Genomic DNA, 25,162 nt, shown 5'->3' with positions numbered 1-25,162 from the left:
ATCAAAACTTCATTTTGTTAAAAAGTAAAATGATGTGACTTAAGTGTTAGCCATGGTCCAATTACATTCTATCAGTCACTACATGGGAGAAGATGCGAAAAATGAAACATAAAATTTATGTGGGAGATTTTAGTTTAAAGCAAATAGAGCTGGATTTACACTGGAGAAATGGGCCTGTCTTAGAGGGAGGGCACTCATGACATAATAATGATGGCAACAGCAATACCCAGGAAGGCTGAGACCCACTGGTCACTTACGTGTCTAACCCTGGGTAGTGCTTAAGAGATATTGCCTGACTCATCCTCAAACCACCACAAGGGGTACTATTATTACTCCCATTGAAGATGAGGGACTGAAGTTCAGAAAGGTTAAGTTACTTGCCACTAGCTAATATGCAACAGTTAAGCGTTGATTCTAGGATCCGCATTTCTTTTGACATTTTTATCATTGTCTCAGCTGCCACTTTTAAGGGAAATTCCAGATGTAATACACCAGTGAGAGGCAAGTTAGCTTAGAATTCAGGGCTACTTGATTCATGTTCCAATGTTCCTTCAATTACATGGCAATTTCACCTTCAATTTCGGGTAATCATCAGTCCAGTGTGTACAAAGCAGCAAACTGACCTCTAAGCCAATGTTAGTCCAAGTTTTAAGAGAAAATCCAATGAAAAGGAAAGGAATCAATGTCACAGAATATCCTTTTAATACTAATCAGGGGAACATAGATCTGACGTTACTTAAGTTAGAAAACAAGTCTCTCCTAGCTCTTCCTTATTATCTAAAATCACTAAAAAAAAAAAAAATAATAAAATAAAATAAAATTACTAGACCTGGTCAATTTTGCCTCCTACATAACTCTTTTTTTTTCTGTGATCGCAAAGATTTCGGAATCGTTTTGTTTTGGGTTCCCTGTATATAGCAGACAGTCAGGTTTTACTTTAGGATTCAATATGAACTTCTTTTCATAAATTAGTTTGACCCACTTACATTAATTAAATTGATATATATTTGGTTTTAGTTCTTCCATATAACTTTATATGATGCCTTTTACTTCTTTATAAGCAACAGCCCTCAACTCTAAAATAAACGTATTCCTGCTCCTGAACATTGTAGTTTTCCCTGGGCAACGAGGGGCAAGGGTTTTTATAAACTGGTGAAGACAGAATCATAGGACCATGAAGTATCACAAATACCCCAGAGCCCAGTCCAACTCTCACTGCTCCACAACTCCGGGGTTAAATGTCCTTGTTTCCACTCTACTCCCCTGGTGTTTTGACTGTGGAAGGTGAACAGAAAAGAGTTAGCATAGCAGGGCTAGGCTGCACATGGCAAAGAGCTCCAAGACTAGCCCTTGATGGTTGCTGGGCTCCTATAGCTCACAGAGGAGCCTGCCAGATAAGAGACCCTTTGCATAACCATGGCCATGCCAGCGATTATGACAACAACGGGACTTGTGGTGAACATCTGCTCTTCTGTGCACGGGGCCTGGGTCATGCTCTTTTTGTCTCAACACACAGGGAACCCAAAACAAAATGATTCAGAAATCTTTGCAATCACAGAAAGAAAGAGTTATGTATCCAGGGTCTGCAGGGTGCTGGAGACTGACACGCAGGTGTGTTCCACGACTATACAACTGACTCCCGATAAAAACTGAGAACACTAAGGCTTGATTGAGCTTCTCCGCTTGGCAATACTTTGTACATGCTCTCACACACTGTTGCTGGGAGAATCAAGTCCAAGAGATTGCACTGAGAGGGGACGACAATAGAAAGCTTCTCTTAAGTTTCTCCTGGACTCTCTTCTACACACCTTTTGCCTTTGCTGATTTTAATCTGTTTTCTTTTGCTGTAACAAACCATAACCATGAGTATTACAGCTTTTCTGAGTTCTGTGAGTTCTTTAGGGAAACTAGTGTACCTGGGGATCTCTGACACAGACAGTTCTCTTGACTTTGTCCTTTCTTCTCAGGTCCACAACTATCTTACTAGCCTGCTAAGCTTCACTAGATGGAGATAAAAATAGAACCCGTGTAAGACTGTGATGCAAGTTATCATAGCTAGCCTAATCTTTCCCACAGGCCTCTCCTGTCTCCAGGCTCAGCCCATCTCTGATGTGAGCCTGAATACTGCGATCAGATCACTCCCCCTTAAAAAATGATCTCTACACTCCTCTGCTACTATTAGAAAAACAGCCCCCATTTCCTATAGCATAGAAATACAAATGCCAATAGGGCCAACCAGGTTTTATAAACAAGTGAAGCAAGTTGCCTTTAGAAAAAAAATCCCATGGTCCTTCCTCAAGTAAAAACACAATTTCAGGGAAATATTCCTCTGGTTAGGGAGTATAGAAAAATATTTCTCCACCAGTGGGAGGGAAGATCCAAGTGGGAGGGGAGTGGGAAGAATGAGCTGAGGGCAGCAGCCACTCAGCTCGGGATGGTGACAGCTCCGGAGCTTGGTGCCGGCAAAGCTTTCCATTCCGCAGAGATGCCAGAAATCTGAACACAGAACTTCGTGAACGTTTAAATGGATGCTGTTTTGAAAAAAATTATTTTCAAAATAGTGAGGGTCTAACAGCACGTAATACAGTCCCGCCATTTGGGGATCACTCCTAAAATACATGAAGTTAGATCCCGATTTTATTTTTATAAGGGAAAAAGAACAAATTGCACCAAAATATTAATAACAGAAATAAAATGATTAACATTTCTCTTTGTAAAGAAAACAGAAAACAAAGCAAACAAAAAGAATGTGCCTGAGAAGAAGACTCTAAATCTCCACCAGGATGAAGAGATACAGCAAGAGGAGGAAAAGAACCAGGGAGCAAACAGGAGGAGTTCAGGGAGAAAATGACGGGATAGGCAACCGGAGTGACTATGATAGGAAAAGGCACCTTCGTTAAACAGGAGCAAACAGGAGGAGTTCAGGGAGAAAATGACGGGATAGGCAACCAGAGTGGCTATGATAGGAAAAGGCACCTTCGTTAAACAGACCGAGAAGCTTAAAAAACAAAAACACAACCTTTTAAAACCTGAAATTTAGAGGGAATTTAGCCAGTATTTTTCAATAACTATAAATGGAGTATAACCTTCAAAAGCTGTGGATCTCTATACTGTACGCATGTAACTTATGTAATACTGTACATCAACTCTATATCAAATTAAGAAAAAGGAATAGGAACTTACACTGAAGTAAACGAAAAGCATCAACTTCCTCTTTATTCTGAAGAGAATGTTACTAGAATATGCTCATTAGACTGCTATGTATACAGGTATAAAAGTATTTATTGTCTAAGCTATTCACTAAAAAACTTCAAAATTCACTGCTCACATTCCAGGTTTGTGCAGAATTAATAAAGTGCATGGTAAAAAAATGATAAAAAGCAGATAAAAGTTTAAAAAAAGAGAAGATAAAGTTCAAAATATAAAGTTACTAATTGAATTGAATGAAAACGGTAACAGAAGATACCACCACCCACCACTTGCATGTCTCATGCCAGGCAATCAGACAGGAGCCTTATGTTATCTCATTCAGTCCTCAACAGTCCTACGATGCTTCCTTTCCGCTTCACAGATGCAAACGCTATGCACGAACTAGGATCAAATCCCAAGTCTGACTTCAAAACCTATGCTGCATGATGACACGCTGTTTATACAATGCACACTATATACCGGTATGCCCTGGGTAAGCATACCAAGCGCCTGAGAATATGATACATATTATACCTACAACAGCAGTGCAAGGAAGGAAGTATTTCATTTTCACAAAGAAACTGAGGCTCAGACAAGTGAAGCAGACATGGAAACATTTATTTTAACGAGAAGGCAGACAATCATATGGTAGCAACACTTCTCTGGGTCTCCGCATCCTATCTCTCCACCCGTTCTCCTCCAGGTTTCTTTATTCCTACTGGCTCCAAGTTACTGTCCACATTCCCTTCTATGGTCCATCAGTCTGGGCAACCTCGTCCATGTCCGTGACATCAACATTCTGCTGAACATCAAATCTTACTCCAGCCCAGATTTTTCTTCTGAATACTAGGCCTCTACTGGGCTTGTCCATGTTGGGCTATTTCCAAAATATTAACACCACACTCTAAAATCAATCCATTATCTGACCCAGCAGGCCTGTTTCACTTCTTACATTTCCTCTACCAATAACTGCATTATCGTCCACTCATCCTTTCACCTAGTAAAGGTTCCCCGAGCACTGCAATGTGCTCAATGGGACTAGGTAAGCAAAGCACAGACTCACTCCTCCCTGTGATGGAGACAGGCCTTGCTTGCTTGCTAAGTCACTTCAGTCATGTCTGACTCTGTGCAACCCCACAGACGGCAGCCCACCAGGCTCTCCCGTCCCTGGGATTCTCCAGGCAAGAACACTGGAGTGGGTTCCCATTTCCTTCTCCAATGCATGAAAGTGAAAAGTGTTTGACCCTCAGCGACCCCGGGGACTGCAGCCTTCCAGGCTCCTCCATCCATGGGATTCCAAGCAAGAGTACTGGCCTAGATGGATACTAACATAAGACAGATATGCATAAGAGGTGCTATTCCAGCACAAAGCCTGGAGGAGGCTTCTTGAGAATGACCCTTGAGCCCAGGGTGAGGTATAAGATTGGACTGAGGAAGGAGATAAACATAGGAGGCGCATTACAGATAATTGTGTATTTGCAGAATGAGCGAAGTTAGTTACCCAGTCCCTTTGTCCTTAATTCTAATGCTCCCTTCAATGTACTCCCTCTTCTCATGTCTGTTTCCCTCTTTCTCACTCCGGCTCCTTTAAGTGGCCACGCGTTTCAGCTTTAGAGTGATTTTTCAGGCACAGAAGTTTTCCTTGACTGCTCCATGCCTGCTACTGCAGCTGTACCCTGCTCCCCCTCTCTCGCTTGGGCTGTCAACCCCCAGACATGCCCGTGTGGCAGAACTCACCAGGCTATCCTGTCTCTGAACTTTTCTCACGCTACCCTCTCCATGTTGTTCTTTCTCCAGTCCTTTGGTAAACTCTCCAAGACTCGGTTCAGAGGAGCCCCGGTTTAAAGCCTTTGTAGACCTGCCACACCCATGGTTTGTTATTCCTTACTCACTTTTCCAATGGAGTTACATTCTTAATACTGTTTATCCTTTTATATGTATTAATTCTCAGAGCACCTGTCACAGCGAACTAAAGTTGTTTATATGTTTATTTTTGCTACCAAACAACAAGCCCCTTCAGGGCAAGTACTTTTACTTGCATACTCAATCGTGTGCACGTATGTACACGTGTATCTATGGACTCCAGGTCGTTGAGCACAGTTCCTGGAAAGAAAATATTTCATTAACATCTACTAAATGGATAAGAAACCATCAGAAATCAAGTTTTGTTTTCTTTTATGGTAAAATCTTTAATCCCTTACATTAGATTAAACTGAATAAATGTTAAGTAGAATATTAAAACAGTAAAATAAGAGCAAAAAACTAAACGACCATCTTAAGAGGGAATAAGTAAAAAAAAATTAATGTGTACTCTGACCTGTATTTTTCACAATAGCACAATAAAGGTCTTATTTTGTTTTAACTAAGATTCAATAACTAATAAAGCACTTTTTTAATAATGAGGAAAGGTTCTTAAGAGAATTTAGCTATGAAAATATATATTTAAAAATAAGGTCTAAATTTAGAATTTGACAGTTTTTAAAAAGTCAGAATATAAGAATGTATCTTATACCATGTTTGCTGGAGTTTTGATCCAAAGATGTGTTCACAGAAATGCTGTCCACTGTAGTCCACTTCCTTAGTCTTGACTGTGGCTCTTTAATACTGTTCATATCCATATTTACATTCAAGTTTGAGTTCAAGCCTAAAAATAGATAACAATTTTAAAAAACCACTTTATAAAAATATAGCACATTCTCCTTATGGTACCACAACTTTCATTTTCTAGAAAAACGTATGCCGTTAATCTAATGTTTTCAATCCTGTCCAATGTTCCTTAATAAATATCCTGCAAACGTGGCACAGCCAAATGATTACAGACAAAGGCAAGGCAGGCAGGACAGATACTCTGGGCTCCTGACCAAGGTCAAGCAGAAACATCGTCAGAAGAAAGAGCCTGGCTAGGGTACCAGAGAAAGCAATACACAGAAATTCTAAAGAGCTAGCTAAAACTCAATAATATACATTTTTAAACCACAAAACTGTCAGTACTATACTTGAATTAACTGTGGAAAACTACTCTTATGATTTTGATTATTTTTAAATTCCTTGGCAAAATAAGAGAAAATTCTAAGGCAGCCAAGTATTTGTTTAGCTACTAAAATATATCTCTTTAGGAACTTCCCAACAGTACCATGCATGAAGAATTACAAATGATCATGTTCAGTTGCTAACTTTTGCTAGTAACAATTTTCAACTGCCTTAGCCACCAAAGGACACTATTATTTAAAAGTAAGACTGTCCTGCTGTAAGTGCAGGACTGTACCTAAGGGCAAGACTTTTATATCCCAAGGCACAACTTACTTGATTTGCTTGTGACACATATCGGCCTTAGATATTCTCTTGGAACAAAGATGGAAATTTCTATCTTAGTCACTGACCATTAAGCCAGTATTTCTTGAAGTGTGATCCTGGGAACCATGATCTACAGAATAATCTGAGATGCTCGTTAAAAATGAAAACTTTCCAATTCCCTGCTTCTGCTGCAGGGGGCACAGGTTTGATCCCTAGTTTGGGAACTAAGATACCACAAGTCATGCAGTGAGTCCAAAAAAAAAAAAGAATTGATGATAGATGTTTTCTTTAGCTGAAGTAAGCACAGGGTAAGAAATTAAAAGCATATAAATGGGCACACAATGAAAAGTAAGTCAAAATGAGTTCTTAAAAAGTATGTGAGGTTCTATTACTTCTCTGCTTAAATCTTTCCAGTGCTGAAATCCACACTAACATTCCGCATGCCATAAAAAAAAAAAGGAAATAAATTTAAAAAAAGAAAACTTTTCAGCAAGAGCCAGAATCTTTGTTTAATACATCCAAATGGTTCTTAATCTAAAGTTTCAAAATAAATGGTTTTTAGATACTGGGTCTGGTGGAGAGTCCATGTGATACTAGGTCAAACTTAAGAGTTTAATAATATAAATTCGCTAATATCACCCCATTTGGAAAAAGTAATTAAATTTACTGCCCTCTGGACTCACCATTTAGACCCAGTAGTATGAAAGCTTTTTAGGTAAAGGTTTAGACAATAAATATCTTAGACTCAGTCAGTCACACAGCCCGAGTGTCTTTATGCAATTCTGTTGTAGCACAAAAGCAGCTAGGAAATACATAAACAAAAGCACATGGCTGTGTTCCAATAAAAGTTTATTTACAAAATCAGGCAGCGAGACAAATTTGACCAATGGGCTGTAGTTTGCCAGTGCCTGATTTAGACAACAACACTGGCGCTTGCCTGGGTTAAAGCAGACTTCCTTAACCAGGGAAAAGTCTCTTGCTCTAAGGCCAGCCAGGATAAGAAATTGCTTATTTAGAAACTTATCTTCTCAGTGGCCCAATCTATGTGCTCAGTATGTAATCACACAGTGAGAGTCACTTCCTTTCACTAGTGAGACCAAAATCTCTCAATGTTCACCTGAGTATTCTTTTATCACCATACTGCTGTCTCTGGGAGGACATGGCTTCTATGGTATTCGCCTAACAGACAAAGGAATGTAAAAAGACTGCTAACAACTCCTAAAACTTGAAGTTCCATCAATGTCCTAGCTGAGTCCATAGCGAAACCAGGGAGAGCTGAGTCATGTATCAGGTCCAGCCAACATGAAACGGGAGCAGGGATAACAGCAGGCCCAACCTCCGCCCACAGCCTAGAACATGCCAGTTAACTGAACATCTTCAACAAAGTTGGGCTAGTAACCAAAGCAGCTGGTTTACAAAAGAGAAAGAAAAAGGGAAACAAACAGGGGGTGAATGATCAAAGGTCAAAAGATATTCAAAGGCACGAGAAGAAAAGGGACCTAAGGAAGAAGACACATAAACCTGAAATTCCCAGAGGAAACAAAAAACCTGGAGACGTAATAAGAAAAGAGGGCTTGAGGGGAAGCAAATGTAAATGCAATAAAAGCAATTTCTTCTCTCATCCCTATTTTTTACATTTATGCCAGTAATTTATTGTAAACATTTAAACAATAGTTAAAATTTCAGATGTGACTGTTCCAAGCAGCAAAGCTCAAAATTTCTCTGGTGTGCTCTAATAATTTCAGTCCTCCCCTCTCCTTCATATCTTATAATGAAGATACCCGAGTCTTAAAAAGAAATATATGTATGTTAACTCATTTCAAACGAGCATCTGACTCTGTGACCCCATGGACTGCAGCCCACCAGGCTCCTCTGTCCGTGGGATTTCCCAGGCAAGGATATTGAAGTGTATTGCCATTTCCTTCTCCAGTGGATCTTCCTGATCCAGGGATCGAACCACGTCTTTTGCGACTCCTGCACTGGCAGGTGGATTCTTACCACTGCACCACCTGAGCATGGACTTTGTGAAATGTGTGATTTTCTTGAACAGAGAGAGACGTTCCTGAAGTAAGAAAAGAGGCAACGCTAGAAGCAGTGTGGCCACTCAGAGCCAGAGCAGCTAAAGAACCACGTGGTGCTCATGAGAGAAAAACTGGACAGGTCAGAAAGCAAGAGGTCAACCTGTGATCACCAAGCACCAGCCCAAAGCTCTGGCCAAGGAGAAACCCACCTATAGGGAAGTTGCTGAAAGCATTTATTGGTGATGGCCCTTTTTGCAGCTCAGGTGTAGTGTGGGGCATGACATTTTCAAGGAAAGACTTCATGGCTGGCTGATGGAGTGACTGTTGCTGAGATGGCGGAGTTTGTTGCTTCACCAACAGGTTTGGATCAAGTTGACGAGATTGTTGCATCATCTGCTGCTGCACGCTAAGAGGTCGACCCTTAAAACGACAAAATGATTGGGAAAAGTTGGGGAGAGAAGTCTTTACAGATACCTTCGATCCCCCCTTCATTTTTTAATTCAGTTCCTTCTCATCAGGAAGGTGAAGAATCACTGTCCACCAGTTAATAAGACTTCCAGGCAGACAGAAGACTTAATGTTTTCCATTATATTTTAATAAAGGCATTTCAACTGCCTTGTCACAATGGAATTGATCAAAGTGGAGTGTGAGCAAAGCAAGGGGAAGGATCACACCTACCTGCTGGTCTTGCTGCTGCCGGTTCCCAGAAGGCACGCTTCTCTGACTCTGCGCCCTTTGCTGCTGCGCTAACAATCGCTGGAAGGAAAAGTGCAAACAGGTTGTGAGCATCACATCATCACAGACAAGCGTGCCGCAGAGTGACTGTGGCAGAGGGACCTACAAAGGCACGGCTCCATCTAGTTGATGTCAACACGCCCTGCCTCATCCATATCATCTCGTTTGGACTCTCCGGCCGCCAGCCATCCTGGTGAATTGAGTCCTTTGCTCAATCTACACTTCCAGTTCATCAGGTGAACGTTTCCCAATCACCCTACTCCCATGGCCACTCCAGACTTGGCTGGGCTTGCTCACACCGCATCCTGCCCTTCCAGTTTACCATCTGCCTTCACTTAGAGACTGGAAGCTCCCTGAGGGCCATGACTATGCCTGCTCTGTCTACTGAAAAACACTCTGCACAGACTCGAGTGTGGCGTTTACAGTAGACAATGAATGTACACTGAATAAGGCTGTTATTCTATTCTACTTACCTGTAACTGGGAGATCTGAGAAAGCTGGTTTAGTTGGGATAGCTGGTTCAGCATGGCTACCTGTTGAGGGCCAAAGAGCGGATTCAGGCCACCGTTGTTTGGTGCATACTTCAGCAATGAAACTGGAACCTGAGGATCACAATGGTAAGTTAACTATGTTGATAAAAGAAACTCAAGCTCACAAAACATACTATGTGTTTTAAAATATCAGTAGAGCAATTACATTTGTGGATTATTAAGGTGGGGTGGGGGGGAGGTTGTTTTCTCTGGCTTCATTAATCTATTGTTCCCATGTATTTTCATGGGTTAAGTAAAAAGTGACAGTGATGAATCCTTAGCCAGTCAATTCATACTGCTACTGTCGTCCTCCCCTCAAGGTATTTTATGAAAGAGAATGATAGATTTGAGATTTAAATTGTCTTTGACTCATTTGCTCCACCCTACCCTCATCCCTTTTGTAATAACTCATTCAGAATTAGCTGCATCTCAAAGTGGCCAATAAATAATCCGACGACCAACCAGTCATCTCACTCAAATATCAATTTCTTTGAGGTTCTACTCCAGGTGAACAGTAGAGAATATAGTGGAAAAGCTTACTTACCTGAGGGGAGAGTAATGGAGGAGGCACTTGAGCACGGAGACTAGGCTGAGATGAACTGAGAGGTTGTGCTGGAGGCTGCTGCATGCCCCGGGGTTGTGCTGCTGTGTTTCCAACACCAAACATACTGGGATTGCCATTCTACGGAAACAAACCACCACCACCAAATGACACTGGGATTCTTCAGGGACTAACATCCCATTACCACACACTGTAATTCTGACTTAAACACAGCAACTACATGTAAGAGAGCTCTTATTACTTATACAAATCAACAGAGAGCCTGAAATACACGTGTGGACTTACCTGTCTAACAGAATTCAAGTTTTGCATACCCAGCCCTGCTATGGAGCCCAGGGCCTGGTTAGGTAGTGCACTATTTGAAGGGGGAAGCTTCATGCTTTGACTGGACATAAACTGCATGTTTTGGGATTCATCTGCTACAATGCCATCCTGATTGGACAGACAGAAAGACGTGCAACACCAGCCAAGCAAACAAGTGGAAGGGAGAAATCATTGCAGCAACAGGAGAGAAGTCACATGACATTCCAGCATCAACAGGAAACAGGTAGAAAACAGAAGAGATCAGATTAGTGTTAATTCTAGAGCACACAAAAAGAACCAAACATATTTCACGGGGTTAAGAGGAAAATATAAATAGGATCCCTGTAATCAACTGCAACATAAAAGGACAATGAACTATAAAAGGACAATGAACTACAAGTCCAGTAATATTTGGAACTGGGTTATATAACCCTTCATATTATATTAAATGTTCTGAACTGTTAATGAAAAATTATGCTATTAAGCGTATTGCTTTCTTGGCCACAGGGGTAAAACAAGACAGAAAACAAACAGACAACTTACCTTATCAAAATAAGGACTGCGGTCCATGGAAGACTCTTTGGAAATCTGAGGCCGAGAACCAGGGCCTTTCCCGACCGTTCGATTGTAATCACCAATATTTAGGCTATGTTTATCTATCTCCATTCGTTTGTCTTGTAACATTCCTAACAAATGCAGGAAATTATGTCATCAAGTAGGAAGAGAATTAACCTACTTAGTTTCAGATAAATTTCAACAGAAAGAGAAATACTCACTTCCAAACCAAAATGACTTCTGCCTTGACATGTGAAAAATGCACTAGCACTTAGCAAATCTTATAGTCTTCACAAGTTAAGTTTAGCAGACAGTATTATTTTATTGAACCAAATAACTTGAAACCAGACTAGTAAACAGAAAGGTAAAACATCGCTGGTCATCTCAAATCTGCTTAATTTTATGATAGCAACATAGTTTCCAGTAACCAACAACAGGAACCGCACCACGACTAACCATCACCCAGCAGATGCTCTCAATGTGCCAGGCGCTGCTGTGAACACGCATTCTCATTTAATGCTGATAACTCTACTGTCATCACCCCATTCAGCAGATGGGAAAGGTCTCCCCTCCCTAAGGGCTTGCTCTGCTGACTTCTCTGCAGTAAATACGACCTCCTCTCATGGTATCCCTGTGTCTAGCAAAAATCTGTGCTTGAAACAGCCAGCTCCCAGGCTACCATCCTCAACAAAGCTCTAACTTCACATCCTTACCATATTATGCCTCCTAAGCCCTCCTCTCCCCATAGCTGAGCCACTTCTTTGTGTTTCTTTGATGTTGGGATGTACTCAGTACGTTCAAGGTCTCAGTCTTTCAACTCTCTTCAAACTGGCCTCCCTTAGGCTTATTCACCGTCAAGGTGACCCTCAAATACCAATGTCTACTCTGACTTGACGCCTGTGCTCAGTGGCACATCTTCAGCTGCCTGCTGGGAACCGTCACTTGAATGCTCCTTCATCACTTCTAACTGGACAAACCAAGCACGATACTGCCCTTCGATCTTCATGAGGCTCAGAGGCAGTGTCTCTACTTTTCTAGTCACACAAACTTGAGTCCTTGGTTTTCAACTTGTTAAAATTGCAGTCCATTTCCTTGTTCCTTAGGCTTCATCCTCAGATCTCACCCACAATTTCTTTGCAACTGCTGTCCTCCTTTGAGAGAGCTGCTGCTGTAGCCACCACCACGACACACCCACCTTTACCACCCTCGTTTTAGGCGAGTGGAAAGGAAAAATTTTTAACAAAGGGAAGTACAGTTGCTCAGTCATGTGACCCCATAAACTGTAGCCCACCAGGCTCCTCTGTCCATGGGATTCTCCAGGCAAGAATACTGGAGTGGGTTGCCATTCCCTTCTCCAGGGGATCTTCTCAACCCAGGGATTGAACCTGGGGCTGCTGCATTGCAAGCAAATTCTTTACTATCTGAACCACCAAAAGGAAAGTATTCTTCAATAAGCATTTGCAACAAATTCTTCCCTGTTCTCTTTCCCTCTGTTAATTCACTGAAACATCCAAGATAGCCATTTTCAACTCTTTTCCTCACTTTTTTTTCCCCCTCACTTTTGACATCTAACCTAGGCCAACTCTTCTCTCAAATCTCTAAGTTGTTCTTTCCTAAAAATCCACATTATTTCTGCCTACCTAATAAAATCTTTTTTAAAAAAGTAGTGTGATACATCCTCTCCCCAAACCATTCCTCCAACCATTCGGCATCACTTCAGAAACCATCTGAGCTCCAAATGTGGCAGCCTTCCCTTGACCAATTGTATAAAAAGGCCCTTAGCTCTTGGCTAAGTTACCAATGACACTTCTCCTAACCTCCAGGGTCAAATGCATACCAAGACAATCACTGGTTCCATTTCTCCTCTTTCCTTAAACGCCATTTTTTGCCCCTGGACTTTGTTTTTGGTCCATCACTCCAATCCTCTTGTCAACCCCTCCTTTTGTTAAAATTTTAAATTTTTTGGCCATACCATGCAGCTTGCAGGACCTTCCCCAACCAGGAACCTAGGCCCATGGCCGTGAAAACGCAGAGTCCTAACTGCTGGACTGGCAGGGAGTTCCCTCCACAACCTATTTTTGAAGCTGTACTACCACTAATGTCTAATTAATTATACTTATTATCTCCAGCCCTATCTTTTATAAACTCCACACCCAGATTTGTTTTTACTAGTTACTGGATATCACCACACGGTTTTCATAGCAACTTTGAACTCAGCAATCTTGTCTGTCCAACCCATTATATATTTCCTATCTCAAACAATGGCCAGTCACTGGTTCATTGTCTCTCAGCTCCAAATTCACCCTTGTTGACTGCTCTCTGAAACTGTATCTGGGCTCTACATTTTCTTCCTTTGCCAACTGGCACTGAGGTTTTATCAGCAAGGGGCACTGGAGAGACGCTGCAGGCAGAAGTTTTGCCTACTTGCTCTTGGAGGCTCTGGCAGTGCTTCAGCTTCTCCTGTGCCTTACCCTCGCAGTTCAGGGTGGTGAGCCTCACTCGAGGCCTTCTCCCACCATTCCCAAATACCTCCAAGCAGCTCTGTAGCAGAGTGTCTATGGGGACACAGCCCTCCATGAGAAGCTTGTCCCAGCACCCTAGAAGGGTACACTGCCAGCAAGTTTCAACAACATAGCATCCCAGCAACTTCTCTTGCCATTCAGTGAGTCATGCAGGAGGCAGAGCCTTGTCCTCATAGGAACAGACACATATTCTGGATATGGATTTTTTTTCCCCCTTACCATCCATGGTCTCACAGAGGCCTTATCCATCACTCCTCACAGCACTGTCTGATCAAGAACTCATTTCATAGCAAAGAAAAGACTAATAATGCGCTTAACTGGTCTTACCACAGACATCACCTGAAAGTAGCTAGCCAAACTGGAAGGTACAAGTGGTTACTGAAGACTCGGGTGCAAAGCAAGCTGAGAGGCAACACCCTAAAAGGACGCAGCAAGACTCCAAGGGTGAAAGCGGAAGCGGCTTCTCGCACCACCTCACCCAGTAAGCGACAATTCTGCGTGCTATCTATGGCTTTTCTGTCTGTCAGCTGTGCAGGCCATTTTCTTCTTTCTCTTCGCTTTCTGCATTTTTAAGCTGCTGAAAGTTGGCTTTTACAATTTAGTCTCTAGGTTACTTCTTGTATCAGCTATTCATATATGCTTAGGAGGGCCTGTTGTTATCTCTTCCTCGCCAATCCCTCACCAGTCTAACAGTAATTCTGTACATCTGTATTAAACTTTGCCTGTTCAAATTACTGTATGGTCCCTCTCCTCCACCTGGACTTGGACTACGCCAGGAACACCACCACCTACACAACTGTCCAGACGAGGCGGCTGGGAACCATCTCTTACCACACCCTCGTGCTCATCCTCTGTACCACACTGGTTCAAACAAATTATCAACTTTTCCTGATTCTGATCCCTGTATCTCCACTGAATTAAGATTCTTCCCACCAACTGTCTTAGCTTAGAGCTATGAAAATTCTCACCAGCTACAGCAACAAAATTTCTAACTGGTTTGCTATGTTTAGTAACTTTTAGTCTTCCTCCACTGCTAATGTTTTCTGTCCCAAGATTTTCAATCTACAGCCATGACTGTTTTTCTAAAACATAAATCCAAATCATTTCATTCTCTTGCTTACAATTCTTTAATCTCTTATTTTCAGAATAAAGCTCAGACACCCAAGTGCCACATGATTTAGAACCCACCTAGTTTTCTAGCAAATCCACCTAGGTACAGCTTTTACTACCACCACACTCCCACCACCATAGTCAATTTATATCTGTCTATTCTTCAACTAAATGGAACTACTTGCCATTTCTCCAATATGGCTTCAGATGTTTCTGTCATTGTATCCGGGCCTTTGTAAAAAGTGTTCCCTAAATTAAGAAGACTGTCTCATCCAACCTGGATAACTCATTCTTGACAGGACTAAATCTGCAGTAACCAAAGACTAACAGTACCATTAGCTTAGATTTGCACAGTGATTTACACTTTAAAAGGCACACCAAATCGCATAATTCCCACATTCTAATATACGCCAGAGAAGAGGAACACTAAGGCAGAAACCCAGAGCTCCCTCTCCTGGTTGAGGTCAATGCTTTTTCAGTTGGATTACGTCACAAGTGAGTCTCCCCATCAATGATGAATATGAAACTCAAGTTGATTTAATTTTTTCTTACCTCCAGAAAGGTCCATCTTATTGCTCTGTACATTTTCTTCTGGCGAGTCTCTCTGAAAAAGAAAAAAGTAGCTTGTTAGTTGAGCTTAACTTGCAAACGAAAATAAAAGTGAAGTATTTTACTATTTCCTTATTTGTGAAATTTAAGTGGAACATAAAACATGTTAGGCAATGTTCATTGCCTAACATGATAAAAAATAATAAAAGAAGATATGTGATCAGTATTTTTAGCTGTAACTATAAAAATAAAGAACTCATGGAAAATTTTATTCTAACCTCAGCATATTCATAATGACTCAGCGAACAATTAAAGAAAACAAAAAAATGAAATTAGGGTAAGTTTATGAACCACCATTAAAAGGGGAGCAGGTTGCTGAGAAAACATACTTACCGAAAAACTGATATTTGAAAACTGTTTAACAAATGGATTTATCCATGCTTCTTCTTGTTTGTTTCCACCTTTCATCATTCCCTTTGTAAAATAAAAGAGCAGAAAGATGCCATGCCATCTCTATTTATCTGGGTATAATGATGGATTAATTAAACTTCAAGACAATTCCCAACTCTCATTTTTAGCCAATAATTTCTCCTCCAACCAACTCTTCTCACAGAGTTGTTAATAATTAAAAATCAACTTATTTGATTTTCAACTTCCTTTGCTCCAGTCCTCTGGTATAGCTGTAATGCACAGAGAAATCTCTAAGGGCAAGCAGTCAGAAGGAAAAGACAGAAGCAAAGGGCCTTGATGACCCACAGAAAGTAAACAGGTCCTCTGGATAATGGAGAACTGTTCATCAGACAGTTTCCAATGTACAAGTGGACTGTGTTCTAAAAAATTAATTATAATTTGGATTTGTAGAATTCTCACACCAAAGCACAGTAAAAATAGTCACTAGGCTCTCAGGTTAGTCCAAAGAAACCAATTAAAACCATAATTTAATTATGCTATGTGCACTGTACTGAAAAAACACCATATGTTTCCATACGAAAGAGTATTTTAAAATTCCAATTTATGTTGCCAAGAACACAATATCCCCAGCAGCAACTAAAGCTGGGATTCTTCCTACTCGGTGTTGGCTTTCTGTGGCTGGTTGGGGTATGGAAGGTACGGAAACCACTTGGAAACATGAGCTGAGAGAACAAATGGTCCATGATTAGCAGCTTGGTAGACAGGGAGGCTGGAAGCCATAGAGACCAAGGCTGCCCATAAAGGATCACAGAACCATTCTCAGCTTGTTGCCATAATTTCCCTATCCCGTTGCTACTACCTGTTCCTTCTGACTGCGGAACAGAACACAGCTTCGTAATTTCCCCTTGAAAGCAGGTCTCTGAAGCAAGCATCTAACCCTTTCCAAGGTTTGTGAAGTTGACTTTGATTCCTTTTCCTCTTTTACCCCCACCCCATACTTAACTGGTTGCTAACACCTGTCTCTTTAATCCCAAATGTCTCTCACATCAGTCCCTTCTACTAAATATTTATTTCTGCTTCCTAATTCAGGCCGTCCTTTCTAACCTGAATGAATGCAGACGTTTCCTAAATGAGATCACTAACTTTGGTCTTTCTTCCAATTTTAAAAACCAAACCGATGCTGCCTTTTATTCAATTTGATTGGCTCCATACATTATGCTAAATAAAGTTCAAATTATCTGGCATCGTACTGTAAACACTTTAGTATCTGCCCCTAATCTAACTGTGGAGTAGACTGTCACCTCTTTCCCCCCACATTCTGTATTTCGGGCTACCACTTTTCCTAACACATCCCACTCCCAGGCATCTTCGAAACTCAAGCTAACACTCCTTAGAGCATTGCTCACACCCCCATACGGAACCCTGAGCTCCCTGAAGTATGCGCTTATCCTAGTGTTTCTGAACCCCCAGCACTAAGCACAGTACCTGGCACACAGCAGAGGCTAAATAAATATTTGCAGTTGCTTTCTAAAAGATTTTTACTAGTAGAAACAAAGGAGAAAGAGTAAAAAGGCTACACACCCTTTCCCTTCTCCTTTTTTTGCCACTCAGACCCTGTAAGGAAAGACAAAGTCACAAAACAGCACGGTCCAGTGGGAAGAACACAGGGTTTGGAACTGGAAGACCTAAACTTAAATCCTTGCTCTGTCACTTACTAGTTATGCAACTCTGGGCAAGCCACCACCTTTTCCAGCTTCAAATTCCTTATCAGTATTCTATCTCAGAAGGTCATGAGGGTCAAATGATTTATGTAAAATATGGGAAAACGATTCATACACTATATGCTGAGGCAATAGGGAATTGCAGCCCAATGAAGAAAAGTCTTAAAAATGAAAATGGCAGGTCCTAGACTTAGAATCCCAGGTTCAAAAGGGAGGGACCCTGGCCATGAGCTACTGGTATCTGACTTCTTAGGTCCCTCAAAAAGAATTCATTCTCAAACAGGTTGGAAAGGATATATCAGAATCACCTGGGGGGACTAAGCACATATTTTGAAAATGGGCCCCAAGAAAATCTGACACTAGTCTTCTCAAACCTGGCTCTGCATCAGAAACATTTGGAGAGCTCGTTGAGAACAAGAAACTTGGTTCAATTTTCAAAACAACAGCAGGCCTAGAGTATAGGAAATTATACTTTTAACAAATGCCTTACAATTCTGATGTAGAGCCAGGTCTGGAATAAGGTTTGTCCATATAAAAGCAAAACCAAACGCTCTACTCATTCCTAGGGATTTCCATCCCAGGACCTTACTGAGTAGAGAAGGGACGAAGATGGGGGACGAATAAGGACCACGGTAACTCTGGGTAACGCGGAGGTTCGGGGCTCCAGGCGAGGAGGTGAAATGGGAGATGAACTGGCAGTGGGAAAGGAGGAATCAACATGTAGATTTGCCCTTCTCTTCATCCTCCCCACTGCAGGCACCATCCTGGGGTGAGGGGTTGTCCCAGGTAGCACTGGTGGAGGTGGGGGAGAGATGTCAAGCTGTAGAAGTGGGGAGAAAGGACCTTCCTGTGGTCCTAGGTCTCTCTAGATGGCTGCCCACACAGGAAGCTCTACCCAAGTTGGGGACTGCCTGGACTATACTGACTGCCATAAACGGGCAGGCAAGCACGGTATCTTCTGTGGGGAAACTACCTTTGGAATTTAAAGTTTCAAGGGCTTTGCCCTTGAAATGTTTACCTTCGAAGACATTTTCTTTGTATATGGTGGCCAATTTAAAGATGAATTAAGCTCTTGAGATGAATTACTATTCCACATTCCAATCTCTACATCTTCTTCCTCTTCCCAGCCAGTGGGGCGATTTCCAGGCAAGGGCATATCATCACCACACCAGCCGTCTTGCATAGATTTTGGCCCTAATTGTGGATTTGTGACAAAAAGAAACATGCTATAGTCAAACAGTTCTTTCCAGAGGATGAGCACTCATTAAGGGGGCAGAGCTGGGGGACAATCTAAAAACCCTCTTTTATTTCCCTTCCCAGGTTTGCATGGCAAAAATGTATGTAATATACTGAGCTAAAAGCTAAACAAGAATTTAAGTTTAGTAAAATTTTCGATAAAACACTTCTCATGCTTTTACAAATCAGAGGATTCCTAAACATGGGACATTGGTGGCATTCATGTTCGTATTTGCTTAGGAACTCAAGGATGAATGGAACTTTTAAAAATTCATCTTAATACATATTTTTAAGGAGAATGGCCCAAAAGTACAGCATGCAGGTCAGAAGCAGAAAGTATCTCATCTCTATACTTGGTCTTTGGAATCCCTAGAAGAATAGTAACAATGTCTGTCTGAATGTTAAGGGTCCTTCCTGAACTCTGCTCATTATCTGTATAGTATTTAGGGGCCTGTCTGGTACCTGAGCCAGACCGCTTGGATATGTGTCCCCATGACTATTATACTCAGTCTCTTGTGCTGGATAGCATGAAAGTTGCTTGACAATTACGATAACATGTGGATACATTATCAACGTCATAAACGTTATCCAATTACTTAATTATAGTCAATGAATCACCAGTGCTATCCAACGGAAACCAGCAATTATCAGTAACTTACCAGATTTGTTTAATGTTTGTGGACCAACAGAGCTGGAGCCCCACGTGGATGTGCTGGATGCCGCAGCAATGGGTTCGCCCCAGCTAGGCCCACTGTCTACGGGTTTACCCCAGGCTGAAGTACCATTATCCACAGTTGTGGCTGGAGTTGAAGTCTCCCCCCAGGGCTCACCCCAGCCTTTAGAAAGTGTGGGAAAAGAAGTCATCAGCAGGTTGAAGGGGTAATAAGGAATACTTGGGGAACAAAAGAAGACCTTCACATTTGTGTATTAAATAATGATGCTGTGATGGGCAAAAAGGATGGCTTCTGTTTTATGTAAAGAAGACAAATAATTTTCCATTATTATAATCTAACTATACTTTTTTTTCACCTCTTCTTTCAGAACTGCCCTCGAGGTGCACAGCAGATTCTTCTGAATAATCTTAATTATGGCAAGTCTTCCTCCTTTGAGGATGAATTTAATTCCTAGAAAAGCCAAGTCAGTCTGAGTCAAACCTAGTCAAGCAGGTGATCAAGCTGGGTAACAGTATGTGTATAAAACTTTTACTATAAGTACAACCTTTCAACATCACTGTTCTGGAAAATGTAATTTAATAAGACTAATGATAGGTAGGCATCCTACTTGTATACGCTGGACAGCACTTCTTAAAATTTATTAGGCTGTCCAAAGCCAACCATAATCAACAAAGGCAAAGCCAAGCCATGAACACACTGTTTTAAAAGAACCACAACAGCCTTCCCCTTAGATACATATACCTTTCTTCTAAAAATTAAATCTAAATTAATAATACTCAGAAAAAAGAATTAGGCGCTGAAACGTTAGTTCATGAAAATATTTCTGTCTCTACATCCAACAGGATTATTATTCAATGAAACCTCCATTAAAAAGACACTACATCTCAATGACAACTAATGAAAAATGTCACTGTCATATTACATGCCCACTGTATTCAACATGCCTACTTAAATAAATCCCTTCTATGGCCAATTACAGTATCTAGATTTTGAGAGGACTGTACTTTGAGGTACTTGTTTTATTTCTGGGGATAATCAAATAATAAAACCAAAATTTAATAGCTCGAGTCAGAAAAAGTGAGATGAGGAAAGTGTACAGTATTCCCACTTGACATCCCTTTTCCAATTCTGCCTTCTGTAGCCTTCCAGATAGAGAATGGAGTGCGTGGGATTCACAGCCAATACTACCAAAGGCAGAGCCGTTTCCCGACAGTAACACCTTCCCCATAATCTTCTTCCCTACAAACTTCTCCTGGATTAAAGTTAAAAAAAAAAAGTTTGTGTGCACATCCAAAAACAGTAAATTGAAACAAGGCTCCTGTGACTGTGAAGTACTATGAGAAACAAGACTGCAGAAAACGAGAACTTACCGGAGCCACTGCTCGCCTCTTTGTTTGAGATGGTACCTGCAGACGGTAGCAACTGGTGTACCTGTGCTTGCTGGTCTGAGCGACTGCTGCCATTTGGGACGTTTTTGTTCCACATGTTCACATTTTTGTAATTGTATTTGCTGGGATCTCCCCAAGCTGAAGTCCCATCGTCAATCTCCATTTTGCGACGTATGGATTCTGGGGATGGCTCCTCCCAGCCCGTGGGTTCTTCCTCTTTCGCTGGGGCTGGCATAGGTCCTCCCAGCCAGCCTGTACCAGGAGGTTTGCCTGTCGCTGGCGGGATGCCCCAAGATCCGACAATGTCTTGTTGCTTGTTCCAGTCTGGAGAACTGACCGGCTTTGATGAATCTCCCCAACCTAGAGACTGATTAGACTTCGGAGGGTCTCCCCATCCCTGGGAAGGATTCGGTTTAGAAGATTCGTCCCAGCCTGATGAATTATTTGGATTAATGTTATTTCCCCATGTAAAAGAACTGGTTTTACCGAGTTCATTCCAACCAGAAACAGACCTATCACTGTCACTACCTCCTGAGCTAGACTTCTTGTTAGCCTCTCCCCAATGGTTACTCCTTTCTCCCCAGTTGTCACCGGCAGAGACGGACCACCCTTGGTTTGACTTTTGTCCGTCACCCCATCCCTGTTTGTTCTTTTGCGAATCATTCCATGCGGACTTCTCTTCTTTGCAGTTCCCCCACTGATTGCTCTTGACCATTCCTGTAGCAGCAGAGTCATCTTCCCATCCCCCCTGGCAGCTTGAGCCTTTGGAATCTCCCCACCGCAGAGCAGGTTTGGGATCTCCCCACCCCGATACAGATGAGGTATCATTACTACTCGGGCTAGTCTTATCTACACACGCCCCTGAGTTAAAAGTCTGTGTTGCAGAGCTTCCCCAGGCCTCTGTCCCATTGTCAGTCTTTCTCTCCCCTCTTGGTGATGTTTCTGTATCCCAGGCAGTATTCTGCTTAATAGGAGTCTGTCCCCAGCCAGAGTTGGACAGGACACGTGGATCTAAGTCAGTTCTGTTTACAATGCTTTGGAGTAACGTGTGCTGATCCATCTTCCTTCTGTCCCTACTCTGATTTTCCCCAGTCGCTTTCTCCTCGAGGCGTCCAGTGCTTTCTGTACTACCTTCACTCTCCACTGTACCTCCTGTTTTGGCCCACACACTGCTTTGCTCATTTGTCTGAGATGCGGCAGAACCCTGATCCTCTTCCTCAGTAGACTTCCATCCGTTTGTAAACTTCTTACCGTTGCCATTTGCACTGTCACTGGAATGCTGGTTGCCAGGCAGTTTGTTCCACTCCACGCCGGGTGTATTAGTGCCAGTGTTTTGTGCAGGAGTTCCCCACCCTCTTCGACTTCCTCCAGAATTTGCACCATTTCCCCAGGATGCACTCTGGGAATTCACTGCTCCAGACTCCCACACGCCGCCTCCTTTGTTTGTGTTAACTTGAAAGTTAGTGCCCATAGGCCCGTTTACGCCAGGCTGCATTAGAGTTGCATTCACAGTGTCACCATTAGCTTGGCCATTAGGGCTTGAACATTTGTCTCCAGAGTAATTAGAACCATAGGCACCCCATGTAGTACCGTAAGAGCCTCCACTTTTTGACTCTCCATTGCTAAGGTGAGAAAGGGAAGTGCCATTTACAACCGAGGGAGCCTGTATCTGAGGATGATTCATTGTGCTCACACGCCAGGCCCCTGTATTACTAGGCAGTTCATTATTCTGTACTGAACCGGAGTTTGGTAAACTAGAGGTCATAAAGTTAGTAGTGTTATTTGGTCCAGTCATTTCAGTGGTAATATTTTGAGGTTGACCACTGAATGAAACCTTCTGTGTACCACTTACTTCAGATTCACAAGTTTCCTGAAGGCTTCCCCAGGTACCATGGGTGGAAGCACCACCCACTTTAGAGTTAATACTCTGATTGTTAGGCATCTGGCCTAAGGGACTGCACTGAATATTGATGCCAGAACTACCACTCCCTACAGGCCCTTTTAGGGCAAGTCCGTTGTTCTCTAATACTGGCCAGGCACCATGGTTGCTAGCTGAATTCAAAGTGCTTGGATTTAACCCTCCATTTGATGAAGAACTTACAGTGCCCCAAGCATTCATTCTATTGTTGCTACTTTCTGATTTGCTTTCAGGAGCATCCACAGAGGCCTGACATGTGCTTATTATGGCTCCATGGGAAAAACCCCACGGCCCAGTGCTACTTCCGTGGCCCACATTATTGCTGCTGCTACCAACCACAAACTTGTTTTGGGATCCAAGTCCAGTGCTATTCCGAAGGCCATCATTTTCACCACCTGTGCTCCCTGAAGCCATGATAGTGATGGGTCGCTCTGATTCAGAACTGGAGGCAGAATCAGCATCCATACATTCTGAAACCAACTCCGGATCACTGCCAGGGGCTGAGGGCCATGCTTCTTTTTCAGGGGAGTCGTTCACAACAGCATTCTTACAGTTTGTACTAGAGTCACTTGTAGACGACACAGGTCCCCGCTCTGAATTTTCATAATGGGATCCTGAAGTATTGTGGTTTGTATCTAGAATAAAGAAGAAACACAAAAATATATCAAGTGTTTGAAAAAATGATGAATATATTATAAATGTGTATGGCTCCTCAACAAAATATAACACTTGGCAATATAATTACAAGGGCACTGGTTATATCCCAGCCACTAACTTTCCATATTCAATAATTAATTCCACATAGGCAGGGAATTTTGCTGCTCTGTTCATTTATGTTATTCCAAGAGCACAGAGTAGTACCTGGAACATAATAGCTCCTCAATACATACATGAATGAATGAATGAACATATCAGCAAATAAAGAATTTGGAGTCAGGAAGGATAAGGTAGAAATGATTTATTAGGATGATGGAGCAACCTAGGCTTAGAGGCCCAACCTCAGGAAGGAAGGGTCTGGGATGGAAATGGGAAATGACAAGTGGACAGGCCAAACTTGGCGAAATGTACTAGAAATATATTAGGAATCCTTTTCTACCCATATAGAATAGAACAACTATTACACAAATAGAACAAATAGAACAGCTATTTCACACAACTGTTTTGGGTATTATAACAAGTTTATAAGAATTATAAAGCCTTTTCCATTATATTTGCATTTCATTAGTGTTCAAATTCAATCTGAAAAATACAGCACACAAGTAGAAATACTGCCTTCATAAAAATGTGTTAACAGCCATGTTTATTAGAAGACAACAGAAAACGGTTGATATGCTAAAGATCAAAGTTATGATTAAAAATTCAACTGCTGACATTCAAGACATTAATGACTAGTCATACAATCCTATAAACTTAAGACTTACTGGTATGTATTATCATCTAGTTATTTTATTACTTATAATATTTTCCCAAATGCATCACTCTCATTCAGTTTAAAACTCTGGTTAAGTTAGAAATCTTCAGAGATAAGATGTGGGCATTTAGACTTTCCTCAGGGGGTTGTTCATATTGTAGTTCTTTACTACAGTAGTTATCAGAATCATATTTAGTAAGTAATACATATGCTTAAGTCATGTCCCAGATATAATGAACCAAACACTAGGTGCTATAAGCCCAGAAAGTAAAATATCACTCATTGTGAGGGTATAGTGAAGTGACACTCAGTTGTGTCCGACTCTTTGCAGCCCCGTGGACTGTAACCTTGCCAGGTTCCTCTGTCCATGGACTTCTCCAGGCCAAAATACTGGAGTGGGTAGTTGTTCCCTTCTCCAGGGGATCTTCCCAACCCACCGGACGAATCCAGGCCTTTCGCATTGCAGGTGGATTCTTTACTGTCTGAGGAACCAGAAAAGCCCATGAGGGTATTGCTGATACGGAAAATCAGATTCAACATGCATCATTATTTCTCAAAGCACAACTGCTAAGCAGCAAAAGGTGAAGAGAGCTAGAAAGAACAGTAAAAAAAAAAAAGGGGGGGGGATGAAACAGAGACAAAAAATGTACACGTAACTCATTAAATACATATATTTTCTCAGAAGTTCTCAAAGTGCTTCTGACTTCCACTCTCTAATTAAAAAGTACTTGGCAGTTCAAAGCTTCCTAGGAAAGCTTTTCATCTTTCAGTGCCCATGAGGAGGATTTTTCTCAGGAAATAAAGGACACAAAAACATCAGTCTCACTAACAGACAGTGCCTGCACTGCTGGCAGTATCATTCAGCACGCTGGAGCACATGCTTTATGCGGAATGCTGTCACTGAATCCTCGAAACAACCCTACAGTAGGCATTACCTTCCCTTTACAGATGAAGAAATGGAGGCTCAAGGGCTGTAGAAAATAAGGTGAGAAAATCAGAATTCATCCTAAAGTAAAAAAGCGGGGTGGCTCAG

The 25,162-nt window shown here is 41.8% G+C and overlaps 1 protein-coding gene across 12 annotated transcripts in view; it reads right to left on the bottom strand.

Annotated features, from left to right (window-relative positions):
- Positions 1–25,162, bottom strand: part of TNRC6A (trinucleotide repeat containing adaptor 6A) — a 96,998-nt gene that overhangs the window by 12,091 nt on the left and 59,745 nt on the right. For 9 of the 12 annotated variants that reach the window (XR_011564048.1, XM_070779816.1, XM_070779825.1 and 6 more), the window contains 13 exons: positions 20,783–23,353; positions 19,398–19,574; positions 18,521–18,696; positions 17,363–17,395; positions 15,764–15,844; positions 15,374–15,425; positions 11,178–11,320; positions 10,617–10,763; positions 10,314–10,451; positions 9,713–9,841; positions 9,183–9,260; positions 8,714–8,924; positions 5,702–5,833 (listed from right to left, as the gene is read on the bottom strand). Coding sequence is in view for 11 of the 12 variants with exons in the window: in XM_070779816.1 (XP_070635917.1) it covers positions 5,702–5,833; positions 8,714–8,924; positions 9,183–9,260; positions 9,713–9,841; positions 10,314–10,451; positions 10,617–10,763; positions 11,178–11,320; positions 15,374–15,425; positions 15,764–15,844; positions 17,363–17,395; positions 18,521–18,696; positions 19,398–19,574; positions 20,783–23,353 (4,068 nt within the window). In the remaining variant the exon portion in view is untranslated. The remainder of the gene's footprint in view (positions 1–5,701; positions 5,834–8,713; positions 8,925–9,182; positions 9,261–9,712; positions 9,842–10,313; positions 10,452–10,616; positions 10,764–11,177; positions 11,321–15,373; positions 15,426–15,763; positions 15,845–17,362; positions 17,396–18,520; positions 18,697–19,397; positions 19,575–20,782; positions 23,354–25,162) is intronic. The other 3 variants (XM_070779822.1, XM_070779817.1, XM_070779823.1) reach the window with 3 other exon arrangements.

Source organism: Bos indicus, chromosome 25, assembly GCF_029378745.1.
Source record: "Bos indicus isolate NIAB-ARS_2022 breed Sahiwal x Tharparkar chromosome 25, NIAB-ARS_B.indTharparkar_mat_pri_1.0, whole genome shotgun sequence".
NCBI classification, from domain to species: Eukaryota; Metazoa; Chordata; class Mammalia; order Artiodactyla; family Bovidae; genus Bos; species Bos indicus.
This window is presented reverse-complemented; position numbering and strand designations above follow the sequence as displayed.